Source organism: Oncorhynchus masou, unplaced genomic scaffold (genome assembly GCF_036934945.1).
Source record: "Oncorhynchus masou masou isolate Uvic2021 unplaced genomic scaffold, UVic_Omas_1.1 unplaced_scaffold_2186, whole genome shotgun sequence".
NCBI lineage: Eukaryota > Metazoa > Chordata > Actinopteri > Salmoniformes > Salmonidae > Oncorhynchus > Oncorhynchus masou.
The window spans coordinates 1-26,797 of NW_027008662.1; the positions used below are offsets into that span (position 1 = coordinate 1).

At 45.6% G+C, this 26,797-nt stretch overlaps 1 protein-coding gene across 1 annotated transcript in view; it reads right to left on the reverse strand.

Moving 5' to 3' along the window:
• Window positions 1-99: 99 nt before the first annotated feature.
• Window positions 100-26,797, reverse strand: part of LOC135533059 (uncharacterized) — a gene marked incomplete at its 3' end in the record, with an annotated part of 45,918 nt that continues 19,220 nt past the window's right edge. Inside the window, 8 exon segments of the mRNA XM_064960448.1 lie at window positions 100-143; window positions 146-276; window positions 920-1,093; window positions 1,340-3,119; window positions 3,587-3,812; window positions 3,942-4,008; window positions 4,307-4,423; window positions 16,312-16,500. Of these exon segments, the coding sequence (XP_064816520.1) occupies window positions 100-143; window positions 146-276; window positions 920-1,093; window positions 1,340-3,119; window positions 3,587-3,812; window positions 3,942-4,008; window positions 4,307-4,423; window positions 16,312-16,500 (2,728 nt within the window).

Below are 26,797 nucleotides of genomic sequence, written 5' to 3' on the forward strand. Positions count from 1 at the left end.
GGTAAACACATGTGATGTGGACTATGTGTGTCTGGTAAACACATGTGGATCTGGTAAAACATGTGGATCTTATCACTTGTTGACCAACTACAGGAATACTGACCTCAGAGTCTCCAGTTTACAGTGGGGATTCCCAGTCCAGCAGAGAGCAGCTTCACTCCTGAATCCTTCAGGTCATTGTTACTCAGATCCAGCTCTCTTGGGTGTGAGGGATTTGCCTTCAGAGCTGAGACCAGAGAAGCACAGCCTTCCTCTGTGACTAGACAGCCTGACAGCCTGCAAATAGTAAAATCATATTTAAACCACACTGATATTCTTTGGTAGTGAAAATAGTGGCAGTATATTTTTCAACATATTCAGGTACATCAGTGTCCTGAAACCTGCCATATCTATTCATAAATGAATGAATGTATCATTATTAGAAATTATCATAATATTGCTTGAAGAGAGAGAACTGTATTGTACAAATGTCTGAGTAGACTGACCAGACCTTCACCTCTGATGCTTTAAAAAATACAATGGTAGTACTTCTTCAAATGGGAGAACTAGGTCCATTAAGTGCTTTCATTTCTAAAAGCTAAAAAATATTTTTATGAGTACCTTAAAAACAAAGGTGACATTCTGTACTGCCGCCTAATATGAAACATAATATCTAAAATCCTAAATGCTGGAGCATTGAGACAAATTTAAATCTGTAAGCTTCACTGTCCAAACGCATATGGTGTGGACTATGTGTGTCTGGTAAACACATGTGATGTGGACTATGTGTCTGGTAAACACATGTGATGTGGACTATGTGTCTGTGTGATGTGGACTATGTGTCTGGTAAACACATGTGATGTGGACTATGTGTGTCTGGTAAACACATGTGGAACTAGTGAACAGTTATCACTTGTTGACCAACTGCAGGAATACTGACCTCAGAGTCTCCAGTTTACAGTGGGGATTCCCCAGTCCAGCAGAGAGCAGCTTCACTCCTGAATCCTTCAGGTCATTGTTACTCAGATCCAGCTCTCTCAGGTTTGAGGGGTTTGACTTCAGAGCTGAGACCAGAGAAGCACAGCCTTCCTCTGTGACTCCACAGCCTGACAGCCTGACAAAGAGATCACGATTTCACAAACACACTGTTCATTTAAAACCAGCAGTGTGGAAGGACAATGACAGATGCATTTGGTTTATTCTCCCAAACAACATATAGATTTACCTTCCGTCTCCCTGAATTGTATTGTCGTATTGTTATACAATTTGAACACCAATGCATTGATTCAATATATTTTTCTGAATAAAGTGAATATTTCTTCCTGATGATTAGCACTTAAATGTATTTGTATTTACTCACAGAGCAGCTCTGGAGACTTTGACCACTGGCAGCAGCCTCAGAAGACCTTCCTCTGATCTGGAGTATTTCTTCAGGTCAAACACATCCAGCTCCTTTTCTGAAGTCAGCAACACAAAGACCAGCGCTGACCACTGTGCAGGTGAGAGTTCATCACTGGAGACACTTCCTGATCTCAGGTAGCTTTGGATCTCCTCCACTAGAGAATGGTCATTCAGTTCATTCAGACAGTGGAACAGATTGATGCACCTCTCTGGAGAGGGATTCTCACTGATCTTCTCCTTGATGTAAATGACTGTTTCTTCATGGCTCTGTGAGCTGCTTCCTTTCGTTGTCAGTAGACCTCGTAAGTGCTTTTGATTGGACTCCATTGAGAGGCCCAGAAGGAAGCGGAGGAAAAGGTCCAGGTTTCCCGTCTCACTTTGTAAGGCTTTATTCACAGCGCTCTTGTAGACAGTAACTTCTGGATTCAGTAGACAATCGTTGCTGGATGTTTGAGGTTCGGCCATTAGATTCTCATTGTTGTTGCTGAATGAAAGGAACACATATACAGCAGCCAGAAACTCCTGAATGCTCAGATGCACGAAGCAGTACACCTTGTCCTGGTACAGCCCACATTCCTCTTTAAAGAGCTGTGTGCACAATCCTGAGTACACTAAGGCTTCATTGACATCAATGCCAGCCTCTTTCAGGTCTTCTTCATAGAAAATCAGATTGCCCTTCACAAGCTGTTGAAAAGCCAGTTTTCCCAGTGACAGAATGCTCTCTTTATTCCAGTGTGGATCTGTCTCTTCTTTCCCAAGATACTTTTCATTCTTCTGTTTGGTATGAAACACCACAAGGTGTGTGTACATCTCAGTCAGAGTCTTGGGCATCTCTTCTCTCTTATGTTTCAGCATTGGTTCAAGTACTATTGCAGAAATCCAACAAAAGACTGGAATGTGGCACATGATGTGGAGGCTCCGTGATGTGTTTATGTGTGAGATGATTCTGCTGGCCAGGTCCTCATCACTGAATCTCTTCCTGAAGTACTCCTCCTTCTGTGGGTCATTGAACCCTCGTACCTCTGTCACCTGGTCAACACATTCAGGGGGGATCTGATTGGCTGCTGCAGGTCGGGTAGTTATCCAGAGGAGAGCAGAGGGAAGCAGATTTCCCTTGATGAGATTTGTCAGCAGAACATCCACTGAGGTTGACTTGGTGACGTCACAACAGATTTTGTTGTTCTGGAAGTCTAGGGGCAGTCGGCACTCATCCAGACCATCAAAGATGAACAGAACTTTGTTCTTGTCGGAGTTGGAGATTCTTGATTCTTTGGTTTCCATTGAGAAGTGGTTGAGAAGTTCAATCAAAGTGTGTTTTTCCCCTTTCATCAAATTCAGCTCCCGAAAAGGGAATGAAAATACAAATTGGACATCCTGATTTGCTTTTCCTTCAGCCCAGTCCAGAATGAACTTCTGCACAGAGACTGTTTTTCCAATGCCAGCGACTCCCTTTGTCAGCACAGTTCTGATAGGTTTGTCTTGTCCAGTTAAGGGTTTGAAGATGTCGTTACATTTGATTGCAGTCTCTGGTCTTGCTTGTTTCCTGGTTGTTGTCTCAATCTGTCTCAGCTCATGTTCATTATTGACCTCTCCTGTTCCACCCTCTGTGATGTAGAGCTCTGTGTAGACCTTATTGAGAAGTGTTGGGTTTCCTTGTTTAGCGATCCCCTCAAATACACATTGAAACTTCTTCTTTAGATTAGATTTGAGTTCACGTTGGCAAATCACAGCAAGTTCATCTGAATGAAGAAATAACACAGAGGATATTAATGTTACGTCTGTTTTAATACTGTAGGACTGTGTTATAAGGTTTGCATTATAATACATTATTCTCTTAACTGCCTGTATAAATGTGTAAATGATTTCATAATGCATTACACACTGGAGTGACTGATTATATTATTATTATTCATATTGCAGACAGTATCATTATTGTTGTCTATCTATCACTGTCTTTCTCTGTCTGTTCTCCTCTGTCTCTCTCTCTCTCTCTTTCTCCTCTGTCTCTCTCTCTCTCTCTTTCTCCTCTGTCTCTCCTGTCTAAATTAATCAACACATCGCTGCTGCTACTTGATGAGTTCACTGGGTGTTGTGTTAAGGCTTCTACAATGTCATTGTGTTACACGACTACTTTAGCTGTACTTTAGTTTCCACTTTTAAATGTTTGTTATAAAACAGCATTCAACATGAGGCAGACAGCTCTTACTTTTCTCCAGTGTGTCAGCAAGCTCCTTCTGGTTCATTTTCCTCAGGACGTGCAGTGTGATCTTCAGAGCCCCCTCTCTGGCACTGCTCTCATGCTTCTCATCTTCAGCATTCACTTCCTTATCCTGCTTCTGACTCTCAAAGCCTTCTGGGAGTTCTGGACTAAGAATCCTCTTGAACATCTTCAGCTCGTTCTTCATAAATGTGATAATATTCTCTTCAAGCAACTGAAATAAATAAAGTAAATAAGTTAAGCAAAGGAAGAAATGCTTTATCATGAACACATTAATGAATGATTGACACATCAACTTTACTGGAGGTAAACAAAAACAAATGTACATAACAGGACCACATACACTGAATATGGAGGCCAGGTCTGTTTGATGACTGAGAATCTCTGACTCTGTTGTCTCCTGTTCGGTTCTGTGGACAAAACATGAGATTACATTTCCTCAACCAGGAGGCACACACACACACACACACACACACACACACACACACACACACACACACACACACACACACACACACACACACACACACACACACACACACACACACACACACACACACACACACACACACACACACACACATACACACATAAGCATTAGCCTATATATTTTGAAAACAACAAGAATAAATGGGAATATGGGAGAGGAGAAATGACTAGAGACAGTGTTGTTTAACTCACTGACCAGGACCCCTGAGTTCTTCTTACCTTTGTTCAGTAGAATAATCTCCCTCTCTGAAGTCTATCAATTTATACATTGACCGGTCACTCTTCATGGACACACAGCTGGGTACAGGGGAGGCTGGTCTCTCCTGCTTGATTGGACTTCAACACAACAGAGACAAATATTGCATCTCTCATCTACTCTGAGCTCAGAGGGGGAAACATAATAATAGTTTCATTCCAAATCGCTCTATATCCATTTTGATAAAAGTTGGTAAATTAGATGTTATTGTTTAAAGAAATTATAAAAGTGATAGATGTGTTTTTTTACTAGCTAATCGATTGTTGGCATGCGATTGTTTATTGACAGCCATGTGTTTGTTTGAAATCTATCACTTGATGGTTTCATTTCAGAGAGACACATAATCATGTTTTATTGCAAAATGTTAATGCAAGAGAACTTCTGTGGGGGCTATGTTCTGTCCCTTTCCATACTGCTAATGCAAGAGAACTTCTGTGGGGGCTATGTTCTGGGCTATGTTCTGTCCCTTTCCATACTGCTAATGCAAGAGAACTTCTGTGGGGGCTATGTTCTGTCCCTTTCCATACTGCTAATGCAAGAGAACTTCTGTGGGGGCTATGTTCTGTCCCTTTCCATACTGCTAATGCAAGAGAACTTCTGTGGGGGCTATGTTCTGTCCCTTTCCATACTGCTAATGCAAGAGAACTTCTGTGGGGGCTATGTTCTGGGCTATGTTCTGTCCCTTTCCATACTGCTAATGCAAGAGAACTTCTGCTATGTTCTGGGCTATGTTCTGTCCCTTTCTGCTAATGCAAGAGAACTTCTGTGGGGGCTATGTCCCTTTCCATTCTGCAAGAGAACTTCTGTGGGGGCTATGTTCTGTCCCTTTCCATACTGCTAATGCAAGAGAACTTCTGTGGGGGCTATGTTCTGTCCCTTTCCATACTGCTAATGCAAGAGAACTTCTGTGGGGGCTATGTTCTGTCCCTTTCCATACTGCTAATGCAAGAGAACTTCTGTGGGGGCTATGTTCTGGGCTATGTCTCTTTCAATACTCTAATGTCTGTGGGGGCTATGTTCTGGGCTATGTTCTGTCCCTTTCCATACTACTAATGCAAGAGAACTTCTGTGGGGGCTATGTTCTGTCCCTTTCCATACTGCTAATGCAAGAGAACTTCTGTGGGGGCTATGTTCTGGGCTATGTTCTGTCCCTTTCCATACTGCTAATGCAAGAGAACTTCTGTGGGGGCTATGTTCTGTCCCTTTCCATACTGCTAATGCAAGAGAACTTCTGTGGGGGCTATGTTCTGTCCCTTTCCATACTGCTAATGCAAGAGAACTTCTGTGGGGGCTATGTTCTGGGCTATGTTCTGTCCCTTTCCATACTGCTAATGCAAGAGAACTTCTGTGGGGGCTATGTTCTGGGCTATGTTCTGTCCCTTTCCATACTGCTAATGCAAGAGGAAAGACTGAAAAAGCCTTTAACAGACAACTGTGAATGAATATAGTGATGATTCATGTTTTTATTATCTGTTTTAATGCTCATATTTTGAAATTATACTTCATTACTATAACGATTATCAATAAGCCTGAACATTATAGTGTTATTTTTCTTGTGCATTCATTGTCAAATTCATCAACCAGCACCGAGGCAAAAATAGGTAATAAGAAGGGTTAGAGTTTCTGTATAGCACGTTGTGACATCTGCTGATTTAAAAAGGGCTGTTTAAATAAATGTGATTGATTGTTAGGTTTAGGTTTTTTAAGGCAAAAAACAGTATGGGTTTATAGCTATCTTGCTATAGACACGTCCTTGCTCCCTGTGGCCTTCTGCAGGTATGACATAACTCATTCGCGTCACTTGCTAGGCTCATAAATCAGAGGTACCAACTGCGTCAGATCTACAAATCAATGAGCGAGACTTATCCATTTGGTTTGCAACTCAGTGAACCTGCGCAGCATTCCCTCAATTCGATGCCTACGAACAAAGATTTCGATGCATATCAAATTACCCATCAGCCATTTTGAAACAGAAATTCGCCGTCTGCCTGTTTAACCACATCTTGAAAAAGAGGACAGGGACATAGGTTTTGCTTAGATTATAACACCTTTTTCTGAAAATAACCAAATATGGTTAACCATGACCAGAAAATGTTCAACGTTTGATGGCTATGTGGCAGCCATCGCTAGGACTGTGGGTCAACACAACGTGTACCCAGGCATAGAGTGTAGCGACTAAATAACCATCGCTGGGACTGTGGGTCACCACAACGTGTACCCAGGCATAGAGTGTAGCGACTAAATAACCATCGCTGGGACTGTGGGTCACCACAACGTGTACCCAGGCATAGAGTGTAGCGACTAAATAACCATCGCTAGGACTGAAGGTCACCACAACGTGTACCCAGGCATAGAGTGTAGCGACTAAATAGCCATCACTAGGACTGTGGGTCACCACAACGTGTACCCAGGCATAGAGTGTAGGTGCCCACTAAATAGCCATCGCTAGGACTGTGAGTCACCACAACGTGTACCCAGGCATAGAGTGTAGCGACTAAATAACCATCGCTAGGACTGTGGGTCACCACAACGTGTACCCAGGCATAGAGTGTAGCGACTAAATAACCATCGCTAGGACTGTGGGTCACCACAACGTGTACCCAGGCATAGAGTGTAGCGACTAAATAACCATCGCTAGGACTGTGGGTCACCACAACGTGTACCCAGGCATAGAGTGTAGCGACTAAATAACCATCGCTAGGACTGTGGGTCACCACAACGTGTACCCAGGCATAGAGTGTAGCGACTAAATAACCATCGCTAGGACTGTGGGTCACCACAACGTGTACCCAGGAATAGAGTGTAGCGACTAAATAACCATCGCTAGGACTGTGGGTCACCACAACGTGTACCCAGGCATAGAGTGTAGCGACTAAATTAACCATCGCTAGGACTGTGGGTCACCACAACGTGTACCCAGGCATAGAGTGTAGCGACTAAATAACCATCGCTAGGACTGTGGGTCACCACAACGTGTACCCAGGAATAGAGTGTAGCGACTAAATAACCATCGCTAGGACTGTGGGTCACCACAACGTGTACCCAGGCATAGAGTGTAGCGACTAAATAACCATCGCTAGGACTGTGGGTCACCACAACGTGTACCCAGGCATAGAGTGTAGCGACTAAATAACCATCGCTAGGACTGTGGGTCACCACAACGTGTACCCAGGCATAGAGTGTAGCGACTAAATAACCATCGCTAGGACTGTGGGTCACCGCAACGTGTACCCAGGCATAGAGTGTAGGTGCCCACTAAATAGCCATCGCTAGGACTGTGGGTCACCACAACGTGTACCCAGGCATAGAGTGTAGCGACTAAATAGCCATCGCTAGGACTGTGGGTCACCACAACGTGTACCCAGGCATAGAGTGTAGCGACTAAATAGCCATCGCTAGGACTGAAGGTCACCACAACGTGTACCCAGGCATAGAGTGTAGCGACTAAATAGCCATAACTAGGACTGTGGGTCACCACAACGTGTACCCAGGCATAGAGTGTAGGTGCCCACTAAATAGCCATCGCTAGGACTGTGGGTCACCACAACGTGTACCCAGGCATAGAGTGTAGCGACTAAATAACCATCGCTAGGACTATGGGTCACCACAACGTGTACCCAGGCATAGAGTGTAGCGACTAAATAACCATCGCTAGGACTGTGGGTCACCACAACGTGTACCCAGGCATAGAGTGTAGTGACTAAATAACCATCGCTAGGACTGTGGGTCACCACAACGTGTACCCAGGCATAGAGTGTAGCGACTAAATAACCATCGCTAGGACTGTGGGTCACCACAACGTGTACCCAGGCATAGAGTGTAGTGACTAAATAACCATCGCTAGGACTGTGGGTCACCACAACGTGTACCCAGGCATAGAGTGTAGCGACTAAATAACCATCGCTAGGACTGTGGGTCACCGCAACGTGTACCCAGGCATAGAGTGTAGGTGCCCACTAAATAGCCATCGCTAGGACTGTGGGTCACCACAACGTGTACCCAGGCATAGAGTGTAGGTGCCCATTAAATAGCCATCGCTAGGACTGTGGGTCACCACAACGTGTACCCAGGCATAGAGTGTAGATGCCCACTAAATATCCATCTCTAGGACTGTGGGTCACCACAACGTGTACCCAGGCATAGAGTGTAGCGACTAAATAACCATCGCTAGGACTGTGGGTCACCACAACGTGTACCCAGGCATAGAGTGTAGCGACTAAATAGCCATCGCTAGGACTGAAGGTCACCACAACGTGTACCCAGGCATAGAGTGTAGCGACTAAATAGCCATAACTAGGACTGTGGGTCACCACAACGTGTACCCAGGCATAGAGTGTAGGTGCCCACTAAATAGCCATCGCTAGGACTGTGGGTCACCACAACGTGTACCCAGGCATAGAGTGTAGCGACTAAATAACCATCGCTAGGACTATGGGTCACCACAACGTGTACCCAGGCATAGAGTGTAGCGACTAAATAACCATCGCTAGGACTGTGGGTCACCGCAACGTGTACCCAGGCATAGAGTGTAGGTGCCCACTAAATAGCCATCGCTAGGACTGTGGGTCACCACAACGTGTACCCAGGCATAGAGTGTAGGTGCCCACTAAATAGCCATCGCTAGGACTGTGGGTCACCACAACGTGTACCCAGGCATAGAGTGTAGATGCCCACTAAATATCCATCTCTAGGACTGTGGGTCACCACAACGTGTACCCAGGCATAGAGTGTAGCGACTAAATAGCCATCGCTAGGACTGAAGGTCACCACAACGTGTACCCAGGCATAGAGTGTAGCGACTAAATAGCCATAACTAGGACTGTGGGTCACCACAACGTGTACCCAGGCATAGAGTGTAGGTGCCCACTAAATAGCCATCGCTAGGACTGTGGGTCACCACAACGTGTACCCAGGCATAGAGTGTAGCGACTAAATAACCATCGCTAGGACTATGGGTCACCACAACGTGTACCCAGGCATAGAGTGTAGCGACTAAATAACCATCGCTAGGACTGTGGGTCACCACAACGTGTACCCAGGCATAGAGTGTAGTGACTAAATAACCATCGCTAGGACTGTGGGTCACCACAACGTGTACCCAGGCATAGAGTGTAGCGACTAAATAACCATCGCTAGGACTGTGGGTCACCACAACGTGTACCCAGGCATAGAGTGTAGTGACTAAATAACCATCGCTAGGACTGTGGGTCACCACAACGTGTACCCAGGCATAGAGTGTAGCGACTAAATAACCATCGCTAGGACTGTGGGTCACCGCAACGTGTACCCAGGAATAGAGTGTAGCGACTAAATAACCATCGCTAGGACTGTGGGTCACCACAACGTGTACCCAGGCATAGAGTGTAGCGACTAAATAACCATCGCTAGGACTGTGGGTCACCACAACGTGTACCCAGGCATAGAGTGTAGAGACTAAATAGCCATCGCTAGGACTGTGGGTCACCACAACGTGTACACAGGCATAGAGTGTAGTGTGCATCGCTAGGACTGTGGGTAAATAGCCATCGCTAGGACTGTGGGTCACCACAACGTGTACCCAGGCATAGAGTGTAGCGACTAAATAGCCATCGCTAGGACTGTGGGTCACCACAATGTGTACCCAGGCATAGAGTGTAGCGACTAAATAGCCATCGCTAGGACTGTGGGTCACCACAACGTGTACCCAGGCATAGAGTGTAGTGACTGAATAGCCATCGCTAGGACTGTGGGTCACCACAACGTGTACCCAGGCATGGAGTGTAGCGACTAAATAACCATCGCTAGGACTGTGGGTCACCACAACGTGTACCCAGGCATGGAGTGTAGCGACTAAATAACCATCGCTAGGACTGTGGGTCACCACAATGTGTACCCAGGCATAGAGTGTAGGTGCCCACTAAATAGCCATCACTAGGACTGTGGGTCACCACAACGTGTACCCAGGCATAGAGTGTAGCGACTAAATAGCCATCGCTAGGACTGTGGGTCACCACAACGTGTACCCAGGCATAGAGTGTAGTGACTGAATAGCCATCGCTAGGACTGTGGGTCACCACAACGTGTACCCAGGCATGGAGTGTAGCGACTAAATAACCATCGCTAGGACTGTGGGTCACCACAACGTGTACCCAGGCATAGAGTGTAGCGACTAAATAACCATCGCTAGGACTGTGGGTCACCACAATGTGTACCCAGGCATAGAGTGTAGGTGCCCACTAAATAACCATCACTAGGACTGTGGGTCACCACAACGTGTACCCATGCATAGAGTGTAGCGACTAAATAGCCATCGCTAGGACTGTGGGTCACGACAACGTGTACCCAGGCATAGAGTGTAGTGACTGAATAGCCATCGCTAGGACTGTGGGTCACCACATCGTGTACCCAGGCACGGAGTGTAGCGACTAAATAACCATCGCTAGGACTGTGGGTCACCACAACGTGTACCCAGGCATAGAGTGTAGCGACTAAATAACCATCGCTAGGACTGTGGGTCACCACAACGTGTACCCAGGCATGGAGTGTAGCGACTAAATTACCATCGCTAGGACTGTGGGTCACCACAACGTGTACCCAGGCATGGAGTGTAGCGACTAAATAACCATCGCTAGGACTGTGGGTCACCACAACGTGTACCCAGGCATGGAGTGTAGCGACTAAATAACCATCGCTAGGACTGTGGGTCACCACAACGTGTACCCAGGCATGGAGTGTAGCGACTAAATAACCATCGCTAGGACTGTGGGTCACCACAACGTGTACCCAGGCATAGAGTGTAGGTGCCCACTAAATAGCCATCGCTAGGACTGTGGGTCACCACAACGTGTACCCAGGCATAGAGTGTAGCGACTAAATAACCATCGCTAGGACTGTGGGTCACGACAACGTGTACCCAGGCATAGAGTGTAGCGACTAAATAACCATCGCTAGGACTGTGGGTCACCACAACGTGTACCCAGGCATAGAGTGTAGGTGCCCACTAAATAACCATCACTAGGACTGTGGGTCACCACAACGTGTACCCATGCATAGAGTGTAGCGACTAAATAGCCATCGCTAGGACTGTGGGTCACGACAATGTGTACCCAGGCATAGAGTGTAGTGACTGAATAGCCATCGCTAGGACTGTGGGTCACCACATCGTGTACCCAGGCACGGAGTGTAGCGACTAAATAACCATCGCTAGGACTGTGGGTCACCACAACGTGTACCCAGGCATGGAGTGTAGCGACTAAATAACCATCGCTAGGACTGTGGGTCACCACAACGTGTACCCAGGCATGGAGTGTAGCGACTAAATTACCATCGCTAGGACTGTGGGTCACCACAACGTGTACCCAGGCATGGAGTGTAGCGACTAAATAACCATCGCTAGGACTGTGGGTCACCACAACGTGTACCCAGGCATAGAGTGTAGCGACTAAATAACCATCGCTAGGACTGTGGGTCACCACAACGTGTACCCAGGCATGGAGTGTAGCGACTAAATAACCATCGCTAGGACTGTGGGTCACCACAACGTGTACCCAGGCATGGAGTGTAGCGACTAAATAACCATCGCTAGGACTGTGGGTCACCACAACGTGTACCCAGGCATAGAGTGTAGGTGCCCACTAAATAGCCATCGCTAGGACTGTGGGTCACCACAACGTGTACCCAGGCATAGAGTGTAGCGACTAAATAACCATCGCTAGGACTGTGGGTCACAACAACGTGTACCCAGGCATAGAGTGTAGCGACTAAATAACCATCGCTAGGACTGTGGGTCACCACAACGTGTACCCAGGCATAGAGTGTAGTGACTAAATAACCATCGCTAGGACTGTGGGTCACCACAACGTGTACCCAGGCATAGAGTGTAGTGACTAAATAACCATCGCTAGGACTGTGGGTCACCACAACGTGTACCCAGGCATAGAGTGTAGCGACTAAATAACCATCGCTAGGACTGTGGGTCACCACAATGTGTACCCAGGCATAGAGTGTAGTGACTAAATAACCATCGCTAGGACTGTGGGTCACCACAACGTGTACCCAGGCATAGAGTGTAGCGACTAAATAACCATCGCTAGGACTGTGGGTCACCACAACATGTACCCAGGCATAGAGTGTAGGTGCACACTAAATAGCCATCGCTAGGACTGTGGGTCACCACAACGTGTACCCAGGCATAGAGTGTAGCGACTAAATAGCCATCGCTAGGACTGTGGGTCACCACAACGTGTACCCAGGCATAGAGTGTAGTTGCCCACTAAATAACCATCGCTAGGACTGTGGGTCACCACAACGTGTACCCAGGCATAGAGTGTAGGTGCCCACTAAATAACCATCGCTAGGACTGTGGGTCACCACAACGTGTACCCAGGCATAGAGTGTAGGTGCCCACTAAATAACCATCGCTAGGACTGTGGGTCACCACAACGTGTACCCAGTCATAGAGTGTAGCGACTAAATAGCCATCGCTAGGACTGTGGGTCACCACAACGTGTACCCAGGCATAGAGTGTAGCGACTAAATAGCCATCGCTAGGACTGAGGGTCACCACAACGTGTACCCAGGCATAGAGTGTAGGTGCACACTAAATAGCCATAACCTTGTTATTTTATGTTAACCAAGGTTACAAGGTTCACACAGGCAGGTGTCATTGATAACAATAGCAAAGCTGGCATTGTGACGCAGAGCAGTGGGATGGGAATAGCACGTTCAGAAGGCGTGTTGGTGCCACGGTGCTCAATAGAATTAATGAAAAATGCCCTAAAATAAGGACAGCTTTTTCGTGATTACTTCATAACTCGGGACATAAGGTAATATTATGAAACTGGGCTCCATGTCATGTGTCCAGACTACTTGAGGCGCCCCAAAAATAACTGTCGACTAACCCCATTCCGTTCAAATTTGCGCAACCACAGCATTCAAACGAGGCCAAAATGAAAACTAATAGGACTGTGGGGACTGTGTTGGCATCAACATTTGTGGTGTGAATTACGTTTCTACGCCCATGGTAATGGCCCGATAGTATTGGAGAAAAGTAGAAAAACTGTCCCCTCTGATGCTGTACGTTAAATAGCGAAGTGTCTTGACGTAACGTACAGCATGCATAATCAAATCCAACTGTATTTGTCACATGCGCCAAATGCAACAAGTGTAGACCTTACTGTGAAATGCTTATTTATAAACCCTTAACCAACAGTGCAGTTCAAGAAGTGTTAAGAAAGTATTAACCGAATAAACTGAAGTAAAACATTTAAATGAAGAGCAGCAGGGTACAAAACAAATGTTTTGTACCCAAATGTCCCTATAGGCTGTCTCAATGTTGTCGGTGATCAGGCCTACCACTGTTGTGTCTTCATCAAACTTGATGATGTTGGAGTCGTGTTTGGCCACGCAGTTGTGGTCGAACAGGGAGTACCGGAGGGGACTAAGTACACTCCCCTGAGGGGCCCCAGTGTTGAGGATCAGCGTGGCAGACGTGTTGTTGCCTAACCTTACCACCTGGGGGCGGCCCATCAGGAAGTCCAGGATCCAGTTGCAGAAGGAGGTGTTTAGTCCCAGGGTCCACACCTTAGTGATGAGCTTCGAGGGTACTATAGTTTTGAACGCTGAGCTGTAGTCCATGAATAGCATTCTCACATTGGTGTTCCTTTAGTCCAGGTGGGAAAGGGCAGTGTGGAGTGTGATTGAGACTGCGTAATCTTTGGATCTGTTGGGGAAGTATGCGAATTGGAGTGGTTCTAGGGTATCCAGGAAGATGCTGTTGATGTGAGCGATAACCAGCCTTTCAAAGCACTTCATGGCTACCGACGTAGCCATTCAGGCAGGTTACCTTCGCTTCCTTGGACACAGGGATTATGGTGGTCTGCTTGAGACATGTAGGTATTAGAGACTGAGTCAGGGAGAGGTTGAAAATGTCAGTGAAGACACTTGCTTATTGTCCCGGTCCTTGAAAGCGGCAGCTCTAGCCTTTAGTTCGATGCAGATGTTGCCTGTAATCCTTTGCTTCTGGTTGGGATGTGTATGTATGGTCACTGTGGGGACGACTTTGTCAATGCTCTTATTGATGAAGCCAATGACTGATGTAGTATACTCCTCAATGCCATTGGGCGAATCCCGTAACATATTCCAAAACACCCCCCAGAAAAACAGTCCTGTAGTGTAGCTTTCCGTCATCTCACCACTTCCGTATTGAGCGAGTCACTGGTACTTCCTCCTTTAGTTTTTGCTTGTAAGCAGGGATCAGGAGGACAGAGTTATAGTCAAATTGGCCAAATGGAGGGCAGGGGAGAGCTTTGTATGCATCTCTGTGTGTGGAGTAAAGGTGGTCTAGAGTTTATTTTCCTCTAGTTGCACATGTGACAAGCTGGTAAAAATTTGGTAAAACTAATTTAAGTTTGCCTGCATTAACGTTCCCGGCCACTAGGAGCGCCGCTTCTAGCATTTTCTTGATTGCTTATGGCCTTGTAGAGTTGGTTTTGTGCGGTATTAGTGCCAGCAGCGGTCTGTGTTGGTAAGTAGACGGCTAAATATAATATAGATGAGAACTCTCTTGGTAGATAGTGTGGTCTACAGCTTATCATAAGGTATTCTACCAAAGGCGAGCAATACCTTGAGACTTCTTTAATATTAGACATCACACACCAGCTGTTATTTTAAAAAAAGACACACACCCCCACCCCTCGTCTTACCAGACATTGCTTCTCTGTTCTGCCGGTGCATTGAAAATCCCGCTAGCTCTATATTATCCCTGTCGTCATTCAGCCACGACTCGGTGAAACATAAGATACTACAGTTCTTTATGTCCCGTTTGTCAGATAATCGTAATAGGTCATCCATTTTATTTTCCAATGATTGCATGTTAGCAAGTAAAATGGATGGCAGTGGGAGTTTACTCGCTTGCCTACGGATTCTCAAAAGGCAGCCCGATCTGGGTCCTCTTTTCCTCCGTCTTTTCTTCACGCAAATGATGGAGATCTGGGCCTGTTCCGGGAAAGCAGTATATCCTTCTCATCGGATTCATTAAAGGAAAAAGCTTCTTGCAGTTCGTGGTGAGTAATGCACTTTGTACATCGTGCTGTTCCGTACAATTGACCTTTTTTTAGCCTCCAAAAAAACCTAATACTTCCAGGTCAACTGTAATATGGATACCCTTGTAAAGCACAATTTCTCCTCTTTCCAGCAAAATCAATGCTATCAAACCATTACCATGACAATCAATGCTTGAATAGAAACGTAGTTCACATCCCAGATTTTGATGCCAACACAGTCGCTACAGTCACACTAGTTTCCATTGCAGCCTCGTTTGAATTTGCGGTTACACAAATTTGTACAGAATGGGGTTAGTCAACAGTAGCTTACCTAGCTGTACCGACTAACTCCACTAGCTGGCAGGTTGTTCGTCTGTCACTCGACTCGAGGATTATGACATATCCGGTGAATCACAAAATGAAACGAGGATAGCGAGTGAAAAGAATCTGGCTACACACATACTGTCCCTGACCGTAAAGAAAAAAGCAAATTGAACAATAAACTTTGGTGTCTCAACACAGTAACGAACTCCGTTATTCCCCTATTGCCTAATAATTATATAGATGTATGTGTGTGTGTGCTGGCAAAGATGTGTGTGTGTGTGTGTGTGTGGTGTGTGGTGTGTGGTGTGTGGTGTGGTGTGTTGTGTGGTGTGTGTTGTGTGGTGTGTGTGTGTGTGTGTGCTGGTGAGACATCCACATATAACAGTCAAATATACTGGATACAAACATTTCATTCCAGCAATATAGTGTTTTGCAAAACAAAATTTCATACACAAATCAATGAATTAAAATCTTTTTTTTTTTTTTAAATCAATATTTTACAGATACATGAATGTTCCCCATAAGCAATCGTTTCTGATGAAAAATAACGTGATTTTTTGTTGTTGATATAAGGTTTTAGAAATAAACTCTATATAGGTTCTTATGTAATATTGTCATCTCACCTCTTAGCTTTGGTGTCATGTTCTCCAGAGAGACTCATTTTAGCGGCAGGGCCCCCCTCCTCTTTCTCCCCAGAGAGACTCATTTTAGCGGCAGGTACCCCCTCCTCTTTCTCCCCAGAGAGACTCATTTTAGAGACAGGGCCCCCCTCCTCTCTCTTCCCAGAGAGACTCATTTCAGAGCACTGACCCCTAAACAGAGATCCAACATGTTGGTTGTGGTTAACACAGTGACAAATAATTATTGAAGTTAAATTATTCTCTTTTATTCATTATCTCTTAGAAATAAAACATTTACTGACAGACACATCCAAACAGTCAGGTGATTTAATGCATCACATGAACATGTAGTGGTGACTGATATGTTTCACCTCTTCTCCATGTAGAGAAACTATTGATAATAATATCTCACTTTCTCCGTTAATCATTTCACTCATTCTAGTGTGTTGCTTTGTTCAACAGGTATGCTATTATTATGCTATTAATACATTTAATTCATAATAACAATGTTAAGAGAAGTATGTTCAGTGCTTTCATACCAAATTACACAAAGAGCAGGAAATCATGGACATTTTGAAAACAACACGTTCCGATATTCTGAAAGATGATTTAGAACTATGATAAATTAACATTTTTACAAATGGTAAAATAACCAGATATACGAATCCTATAATACGATATACGAACAATATGTTTTTCAATTTTATCGTCAACACCCAGTTAGCGCCATTTTGTATGATTGAACTGTCACGTAGCTGTCGCAGGTGAAATTGACTGTTAGATCTGATTGTTTTAATTTCATTCACTAGTAAAATAACAACATACACTTAATGTCTCTACACACTTTATAATAATCCCTGGGAAGATTCTTACCTTGTAGGCTGAATTCACAACCAGAACATGTCAAGTCATTGAGATATTTTCCGTTGTGCTGAGAGAGCACCTTCCTGATGTCAAGTGTCTCTGTATCTATGTTCTATGTACAGTTGATCTTTGGATGCAATAATATCTGGTCAAAGTCTAGTGACACGACACCATAGAATATCATAACCATAACAGTAGTTTAACTTTTGGCCTGGAAAGGCTATGGCATATTATAACATGTAGAATCATTATGATGATCCAGGTTCATATTATAACATGTAGAATCATTATGATGATCCAGGTTCATACAATAACATGTATAATCAATATGATGATCCAGGATCATACTATAACATGTAGAATCATTATGATGATCCAGGATCATACTATAACATGTAGAATCATTATGATGGATCCAGGTTCATACTATAACATGTAGAATCATTATGATGATCCAGGTTCATATTATAACATGTAGAATCATTATGATGATCCAGGTTCATACTATAACATGTAGAATCATTATGATGGATCCAGGTTCATACTATAACATGTAGAATCATTATGATGATCCAGGATCATACTATAACATGTAGAATCATTATGATGGATCCAGGTTCAACATATCTCTAATTTTGAAGTATACAGTTGGGTCCCAAATTATTAACACCCTTGATAAAGAGTAGCAAAAATGACTGTATAAAATACATGATTCAAAGACTGAAATATATTGCATGCTCAAACAAAATGGGAAAATTAAATGATTTTAAGCTAATACAATTGCTCAGAGAAAGAGATTTTGTTTAAGAAATGAATAATTATTTTCTCAAAAAGGTAGGGGTCAAAAATTACTCCCCTTCAACACCTCACCCCCCCATTTATTTAACTCGTCAAGTCAGTTAAGAACAAATTCATATTTTTAATGACGGCCTAGGAACAGTGGGTTAACTGTCAGGACCCGGTTACGAACCCGGGTCTCCGGAGTGAGAAACAGTCACTTAACCAACTGAGCCACGAATAGTCAGCAGAACCTAGAATATGAGGCAGACACAGCAGTACTTGAGACTGTGTATTTAATAAAGTAAAAAGTGAAGTCCTTCAGGAAAACATGTAACTCCACAAGCTCAAAAGGAATTCCACAAGAACAAGGCAATCCACAAGGTAATCCTCCAAGACAAAAAGGCAAATCCACAAGGTGGTAGGTATAGCACAAAAAGCCTCAAAAGATACTCAAAAATAAATAAACAAGAACAAAAAACAGAATTCCACAAGAGCGTCCACCGGGATCAACAAGAGCACACAGAACACTAGGGATGGGTGCTAACATACAAACACAGAGCAAAGAACTGAGGGAAACCAAGGGTTTAAATACAATCAGGGAAAACGAGGCACAGGTGCAAATAATAATGGGGATCAAGGGAAAGCAAAAGGTCAAAAAGCACAATGGGGGCATCTAGTGACCAAAAATCGGAACAACCCTGGCCAAATCCTGACATTAACTGCCTTGTTCAGGGGCAGAATGGCAGTTTCTTTCCTTGTCAGCTCAGGGATTCGATCTTGCAACCTTTCGGTTACTGGCCCAACGCTCTAACCACTAGGCTACCTGATGCCCCTACACTCTAACCACTAGTCTACCTGCCGGCCCTACACTCTAACCACTAGGCTACCTGCCGCCCCTACACTTTAACCACTAGGCTACCTGCCGCCCCTACACTCTAACCACTAGGCTACCTGCCGCCCCTACACTCTAACCACTAGGCTACCTGCCGCCCCTACACTCTAACCACTAGTCTACCTGCCGCCCCTACACTCTAACCACTAGGCTACCTGCCGCCCCTACACTCTAACCACTAGGCTATCTGCCGCCCCTACACTCTAACCACTAGACTACCTGCCTCCACCTTGCATGGAAACAGCACTAAGACTTTTTCTTAAATGTTTTATGAGTCGGAGAACACATTGGGGTGATCTTAGACCATTCCTCCATACAGAATCCTCCCAGATGGCCAACTACAGGAAGGTAACATACAGATAAACACACAATAACAAAACAGAACTTGTCAAATCAGTAAGATGTTCCTATGTGCTGAGAAAGAAACCTTGGGAAAGGTTTATTCACCTTCCCAATGTCAAGTGACTTTGTGTCATTTTTGTTACTGATTGACTTAGGATACCATCACATCTGTTAAAGTCTAGTGTCATTGACCCAAGGTAAGCATCATCTGAAAACCAGTTTAACCTACTGATGAGAAAATCCATGGGTTTACAATAAAATCGCTGTGTCGCTACCGCTTTCCTGCAGTCAGATGACCGAGTGGCCTCATGGGTGGAGTGTTAACATTTTTCATAATTAATAAACAGAATTACATTTTTAAATCAGAAAATACAATGTTTGGTTTTGTTATAATTCAGTCTTCTGTGATGTATATACATTTTAGATTTGGAATGTAAATCAAATTGGAATATATTTCAACTCTATATCTGACAAGGTAAACATTTAAACCCATAACCATGTGTGTGATGTGTATACTTTTGTTTCAAAGTAGATTTGTTTAAGACCCAGAAACACTCTGTGTGGCCTGATTTAGCCCACTGCAGTACAAGGTTAATCATTAAAACAATACGGTATGAACAACAAGCAGTCGCCAGGACCAGTGACTCAAGTCTGAGGATCCATTCCAAATGGCACCTTATTCCCTTCATAGTGCACTACATTTGACTAGGGCCCATAGGGCTGCGTGGTGCACTACTTTTGACTAGGGCCCATAGGGCTGTGTGGTGCACTACCTTTGACTAGGGCCCATAGTGCTGTGTGGTGCACTACCTTTGACTAGGGCCCATAGGGCTGTGTGGTGCACTACCTTTGACTAGGGCCCATAGGGCTGTGTAGTGCACTACCTTTGACTAGGGCCCATAGGGCTGTGTGGTGCACTACCTTTGACTAGGGCCCATAGGGCTGTGTGGTGCACTACTTTTGACTAGGGCCCATAGGGCTGTGTGGTGCACTACCTTTGACTAGGGCCCATAGGGCTGTGTGGTGCACTACCTTTGATTAGGGCCCATAGGGCTGTGTAGTGCACTACCTTTGACTAGGGCCCATAGGGCTGTGTGGTGCACTACCTTTGACTAGGGCCCATAGGGCTGTGTGGTACACTACCTTTGACTAGGGCCCATAGGGCTGTGTGGTGCACTACCTTTGACTAGGGCCCATAGGGCTGTGTAGTGCACTACCTTTGACTAGGGCCCATAGGGCTGTGTGGTGCACTACCTTTGACTAGGGCCCATAGGGCTGTGTGGTGCACTACCTTTGACTAGGGCCCATAGGGCTGTGTTGTGCACTACCTTTGACTAGGGCCCATAGGGCTGTGTAGTGCACTACCTTTGACTAGGGCCCATAGGGCTGTGTTGTGCACAACCTTTGACTATCGCCCATAGGGCTGTGTGGTGCACTACCTTTGACTAGGGCCCATAGGGCTGTGTGGTACACTACCTTTGACTAGGGCCCATAGGGCTGTGTTGTGCACTACCTTTGACTAGGGCCCATAGGGCTGTGTGGTGCTTTGACTAGGGCCCATAGGGCTGTTTGCACTACCTTTGACTAGGGCCCATAGGGCTGTGTGGTACACTACCTTTGACTAGGGCCCATAGGGCTGTGTAGTGCACTACATTTGACTAGGGCCCATAGGGCTGTGTAGTGCACTACCTTTGACTAGGGCCCATAGGGCTGTGTTGTGCACTACATTTGACTAGGGCCCATAGGGCTGTGTAGTGCACTACCTTTGACTAGGGCCCATAGGGCTGTGTGGTGCACTACCTTTGACTAGGGCCCATAGGGCTGTGTAGTGCACTACCTTTGACTAGGGCCCATAGGGCTGTGTGGTGCACTACCTTTGACTAGGGCCCATAGGGCTGTGTGGTGCACTACCTTTGACTAGGGCCCATAGGGCTGTGTGGTGCACTACCTTTGACTAGGGCCCATAGGGCTGTGTGGTACACTACCTTTGACTAGGGCCCATAGGGCTGTGTTGTGCACTACCTTTGACTAGGGCCCATAGGGCTGTGTGGTGCACTACCTTTGACTAGGGCCCATAGGGCTGTGTGGTACACTACCTTTGACTAGGGCCCATAGGGCTGTGTAGTGCACTATCTTTGACTAGGGCCCATAGGGCTGTGTAGTGCACTACCTTTGACTAGGGCCCATAGGGCTGTGTGGTACACTACCTTTGACTAGGGCCCATAGGGCTGTGTGGTACACTACCTTTGACTAGGGCCCATAGGGCCCAGACTGAATGTTATCCTCCTGAACCCCACAGCACATCCTCTCACGACAGACTCAATAGACTCCTGAACCCCACAGCACATCCTCTCACGACAGACTCAATAGACTCCTGAACCCGACAGCACATCCTCTCACGACAGACTCAATAGACTCCTGAACACCACAGCACATCCTCTCACGACAGACTCAATAGACTCCTGAACACCACAGCACATCCTCTCACGACAGACTCAATAGACTCCTGAACCCGACAGCACATCCTCTCACGACAGACTCAATAGACTCCTGAACCCGACAGCACATCCTCTCACGACAGACTCAATAGACTCCTGAACACCACAGCACATCCTCTCACGACAGACTCAATAGACTCCTGAACCCGACAGCACATCCTCTCACGACAGACTCAATAGACTCCTGAACACCACAGCACATCCTCTCACGACAGACTCAATAGACTCCTGAACCCGACAGCACATCCTCTCACGACAGACTCAATAGACTCCTGAACCCGACAGCACATCCTCTCACGACAGACTCAATAGACTCCTGAACCCCACAGCACATCCTCTCACGACAGACTCAATAGACTCCTGAACACCACAGCACATCCTCTCACGACAGACTCAATAGACTCCTGAACCCGACAGCACATCCTCTCATGACAGACTCAATAGACACCTGAACACCACAGCACATCCTCTCACGACAGACTCAATAGACACCTGAACCCCACAGCACATCCTCTCACGACAAACTCAATAGACTCCTGAACACCACAACACATCCTCTCACGACAGACTCAATAGACTCCTGAACCCCACAACACATCCTCTCACGACAGACTCAATAGACTCCTGAACCCGACAGCACATCCTCTCACGACGGACTCAATAGACTCCTGAACCCCACAGCACATCCTCTCACGACAGAATCAATAGACTCCTGAACCCCACAGCACATCCTCTCACGACAGACTCAATAGACTCCTGAACACCACAGCACATCCTCTCACGACAGACTCAATAGACTCCTGAACCCCACAGCACATCCTCTCACGACAGACTCAATAGACACCTGAACCCCACAGCACATCCCCTCACGACAGACTCAATAGACTCCTGAACCCGACAGCACATCCTCTCATGACAGACTCAATAGACACCTGAACACCACAGCACATCCTCTCACGACAGACTCAATAGACACCTGAACCCCACAGCACATCCTCTCACGACAGACTCAATAGACACCTGAACACCACAGCACATCCTCCCACGACAGACTCAATAGACTCCTGAACCCGACAGCACATCCTCTCATGACAGACTCAATAGACACCTGAACACCACAGCACATCCTCTCACGACAGACTCAATAGACACCTGAACCCCACAGCACATCAGACTCTAGACTCCACAGACAGACTCAATAGACTCCTGAACCCCACAGCACATCCTCTCACGACAGACTCAATAGACTCCTGAACCCGACAGCACATCCTCTCACGACAGACTCAATAGACTCCTGAACCCCACAGCACATCCTCTCACGACAGACTCAATAGACTCCTGAACCCCACAGCACATCCTCTCACGACAGACTCAATAGACTCCTGAACCCCACAGCACATCCTCTCACGACAGACTCAATAGACTCCTGAACACCACAGCACATCCTCTCACGACAGACTCAATAGACTCCTGAACCCCACAGCACATCCTCTCACGACAGACTCAATAGACTCCTGAACCCGACAGCACATCCTCTCATGACAGACTCAATAGACTCCTGAACACCACAGCACATCCTCTCACGACAGACTCAATAGACACCTGAACACCACAGCACATCCTCTCATGACAGACTCAATAGACTCCTGAACACAGCACATCCTCTCACGACATACTCAATAGACTCCTGAACCCCACAGCACATCCTCTCACGACAGACTCAATAGACTCCTGAACCACAGCACATCCTCTCACGACAGACTCAATAGACTCCTGAACACAGCACATCACATCCTCTCACGACAGACTCAATAGACTCCTGAACACCACAGCACATCCTCTCATGACAGACTCAATAGACTCCTGAACACAGCACATCCTCTCACGACAGACTCAATAGACTCCTGAACACCACAGCACATCCTCTCACGACAGACTCAATAGACTCCTGAACACCACAGCACATCCTCTCATGACAGACTCAATAGACTCCTGAACACCACAGCACATCCTCTCACGACAGACTCAATAGACTCCTGAACCCCACAGCACATCCTCTCACGACAGACTCAATAGACTCCTGAAGACAGCACATCCTCTCACGACAGACTCAATAGACTCCTGAACCCCACAGCACATCCTCTCACGACAGACTCAATAGACTCCTGAACACCACAGCACATCCTCTCACAGACAGACTCCTGAACACCACAGCACATCCTCTCACGACAGACTCAATAGACACCTGAACCCCACAGCACATCCTCACGACAGACTCAATAGACACCTGAACCCCACAGCACATCCTCTCGACAGACTCAATAGACTCCTGAACACCACAGCACATCCTCTCACGACAGACTCAATAGACTCCTGAACACCACAGCACATCCTCTCACGACAGACTCAATAGACATCCTGAACTGAACCCACAGCACATCCTCTCACGACAGACTCAATAGACTCCTGAACCCCACAGCACATCCTCTCACGACAGACTCAATAGACTCCTGAACACCACAGCACATCCTCTCACGACAGACTCAATAGACTCCTGAACCCCACAGCACATCCTCTCACGACAGACTCAATAGAGCACATCCATCCTCTCACGACAGACTCAATAGACTCCTGAACACCACAGCACATCCTCTCACGACAGACTCAATAGACACCTGAACCCCACAGCACATCCTCTCACGACAGACTCAATAGACTCCTGAACCCCACAGCACATCCTCTCACGACAGACTCAATAGACTCCTGAACCCCACAGAATCCTCTCCGACAGACTCAATAGACTCCTGAACCCACAGCACATCCCTCACGACAGACTCAATAGACTCCTGAACCCCCAGACATCCTCTCACGACAGACTCAATAGACTCCGACAGCACATCCTCTCACGACAGACTCAATAGACTCCTGAACACCATCCTCTCAGCAGACACTCACGACAGACTCAATAGACTCCTGAACCCCACAGCACATCCTCTCACGACAGACTCAATAGACTCCTGAACCCCACAGCACATCCTCTCACGACAGACTCAATAGACTCTGAACACCACAGCACATCCTCTCACGACAGACTCAATAGACTCCTGAACACCACAGCACATCCTCTCATGACAGACTCAATAGACTCCTGAACCCCACAGCACATCCTCTCACGACAGACTCAATAGACTCCTGAACCCGACAGCACATCCTCTCACGACAGACTCAATAGACTCCTGAACCCCACAGCACATCCTCTCATGACAGACTCAATAGACTCCTGAACACCACAGCACATCCTCTCACGACAGACTCAATAGACTCCTGAACACAGGACATCAGGGTTTCATTTTGTTACCGTGAATGTAAGAATGACAAACTAACAGAACTGTGTTTTAGTCACCCTCTAGTGGTAGGTGGTTATAATGTCTCTGCATTCTCCCTCTGGTGGTGTGTGTGTGTGTGTGTGTGTGTGTGTGTGTGTGTGTGTGTGTGTGTGGCCTTCTGTAGGCCTGCCAGGCTGTTAGGTTAATGGACTATTGAAACCTACTGAGAATCTGCCATACAGGGGGAGCTACAAATGAATATGATTCATATGTTTTAAAAAAATATGGAAAAAAGCATTAAACCGTGTTAAACACATATCCATGTATGTTGTTCTCTCTCTGTTTGCAGGACTAGAAATAGGGTTCAATCCGGCCAATACAGACAGAGAATTAATTATATATCCTCAAACTATATATCCAAGCCCTGGCCTTAGTTATCTGTGTTATTTTGGTTAGGCCATGGTGTGACATGGGTGATTTATGTGTTTCGTCTTGTCTAGGGGTTTATTAGATTTATGGGGTTGTGTTCAGTGTCGTTGTCTAGGTAAGTCTATGACTGTTTCGGTTTTGCCACGTTTTCTTATTTTGTGTTTGTATAGTGTTTACATTTTCGTCTTTATTTAAGATGCTTAACAATAACCACGCTGCATTTTGGTCCATCTTTAACCCAACCTAAAAAGGCTCTATTTCAATATATCAACTCACACAAAAATGTTCATTAATTATAATCCACATAATAATTCACATTTCCTGATGCTGCAGGAATATTTTCTCAAATTAAGATCCTGTATGTTTAAATGTACTGGGTGAAAAAGGTGATTGTGATTCTACAAAGAATGAGTCTCTAGATTCCCTTGCTGCTCTGGGGAAATAATGAAATGGTTGCTATGGTGATTTAAACTAGGAGTGGTTTAAACTAGGAGTGATTTAAACTAGGAGTGGTTTAAACTAGGAGTGGTTTAAACTAGGAGTGGTTTAAACTAGGAGTGGTTTAAACTAGGAGTGGTTTAAACTAGGAGTGGTTTAGACTTGGAGTGGTTTAAACTAGGAGTGGTTTAAACTAGGAGTGGTTTAAACTAGGAGTGGTTTAAACTAGGAGTGGTTTAAACTAGGAGTGGTTTAAACTAGGAGTGGTTTAAACTAGGAGTGGTTTAAACTAGGAGTGGTTTAAACTAGGAGTGGTAAAAACTTGGAGTGGTTTAAACTAGGAGTGGTTTATGGGGCTATGGGAAATACTGCCCCCTTTTGGATGAATTGTGTGCCCAAAGTAAACTAAACAAAGAAACTGTCAAAAATTGCTAATATATGCATATAATAATAATTATTGAATAGAAAACACTCTAAAGCTTCTAAAACCGTTCGAATTATGTCTGTATGTAAAGCAGAACTCACAGGGCAGCCATTCTCCCAAACTCTCTCTCCCTCCTTAGAAAATTCCTCCAACTTTGACGTCATCGCCCCCACCCTTGCCAACCAGCTATGGCTCTGGGAACAGTTTCTATTTCTTCAGCGGCTCCCGTCTTACAGTGAGACGTGCAACGGAGAAAATAGCACGAGCTTTGACTGCTTGGTGGGCCAAATACTGAGGTGTCACGAGTTTTCAGGAGCGCGCTCTGGAAAAACGGACGTTTTTTTCCAAACTGGTTGAAGTGAGTTCGTTACGTTTGATTTAATCGCCAATTGTTTTGTACGTTAAAAACATCCTAAAGCTTGATTCTGCATTTAGTTTGACCAGTTTAGTCGACATATAATATGTCAATTTGAAGTTTTGATGCGCAATTTTCGTG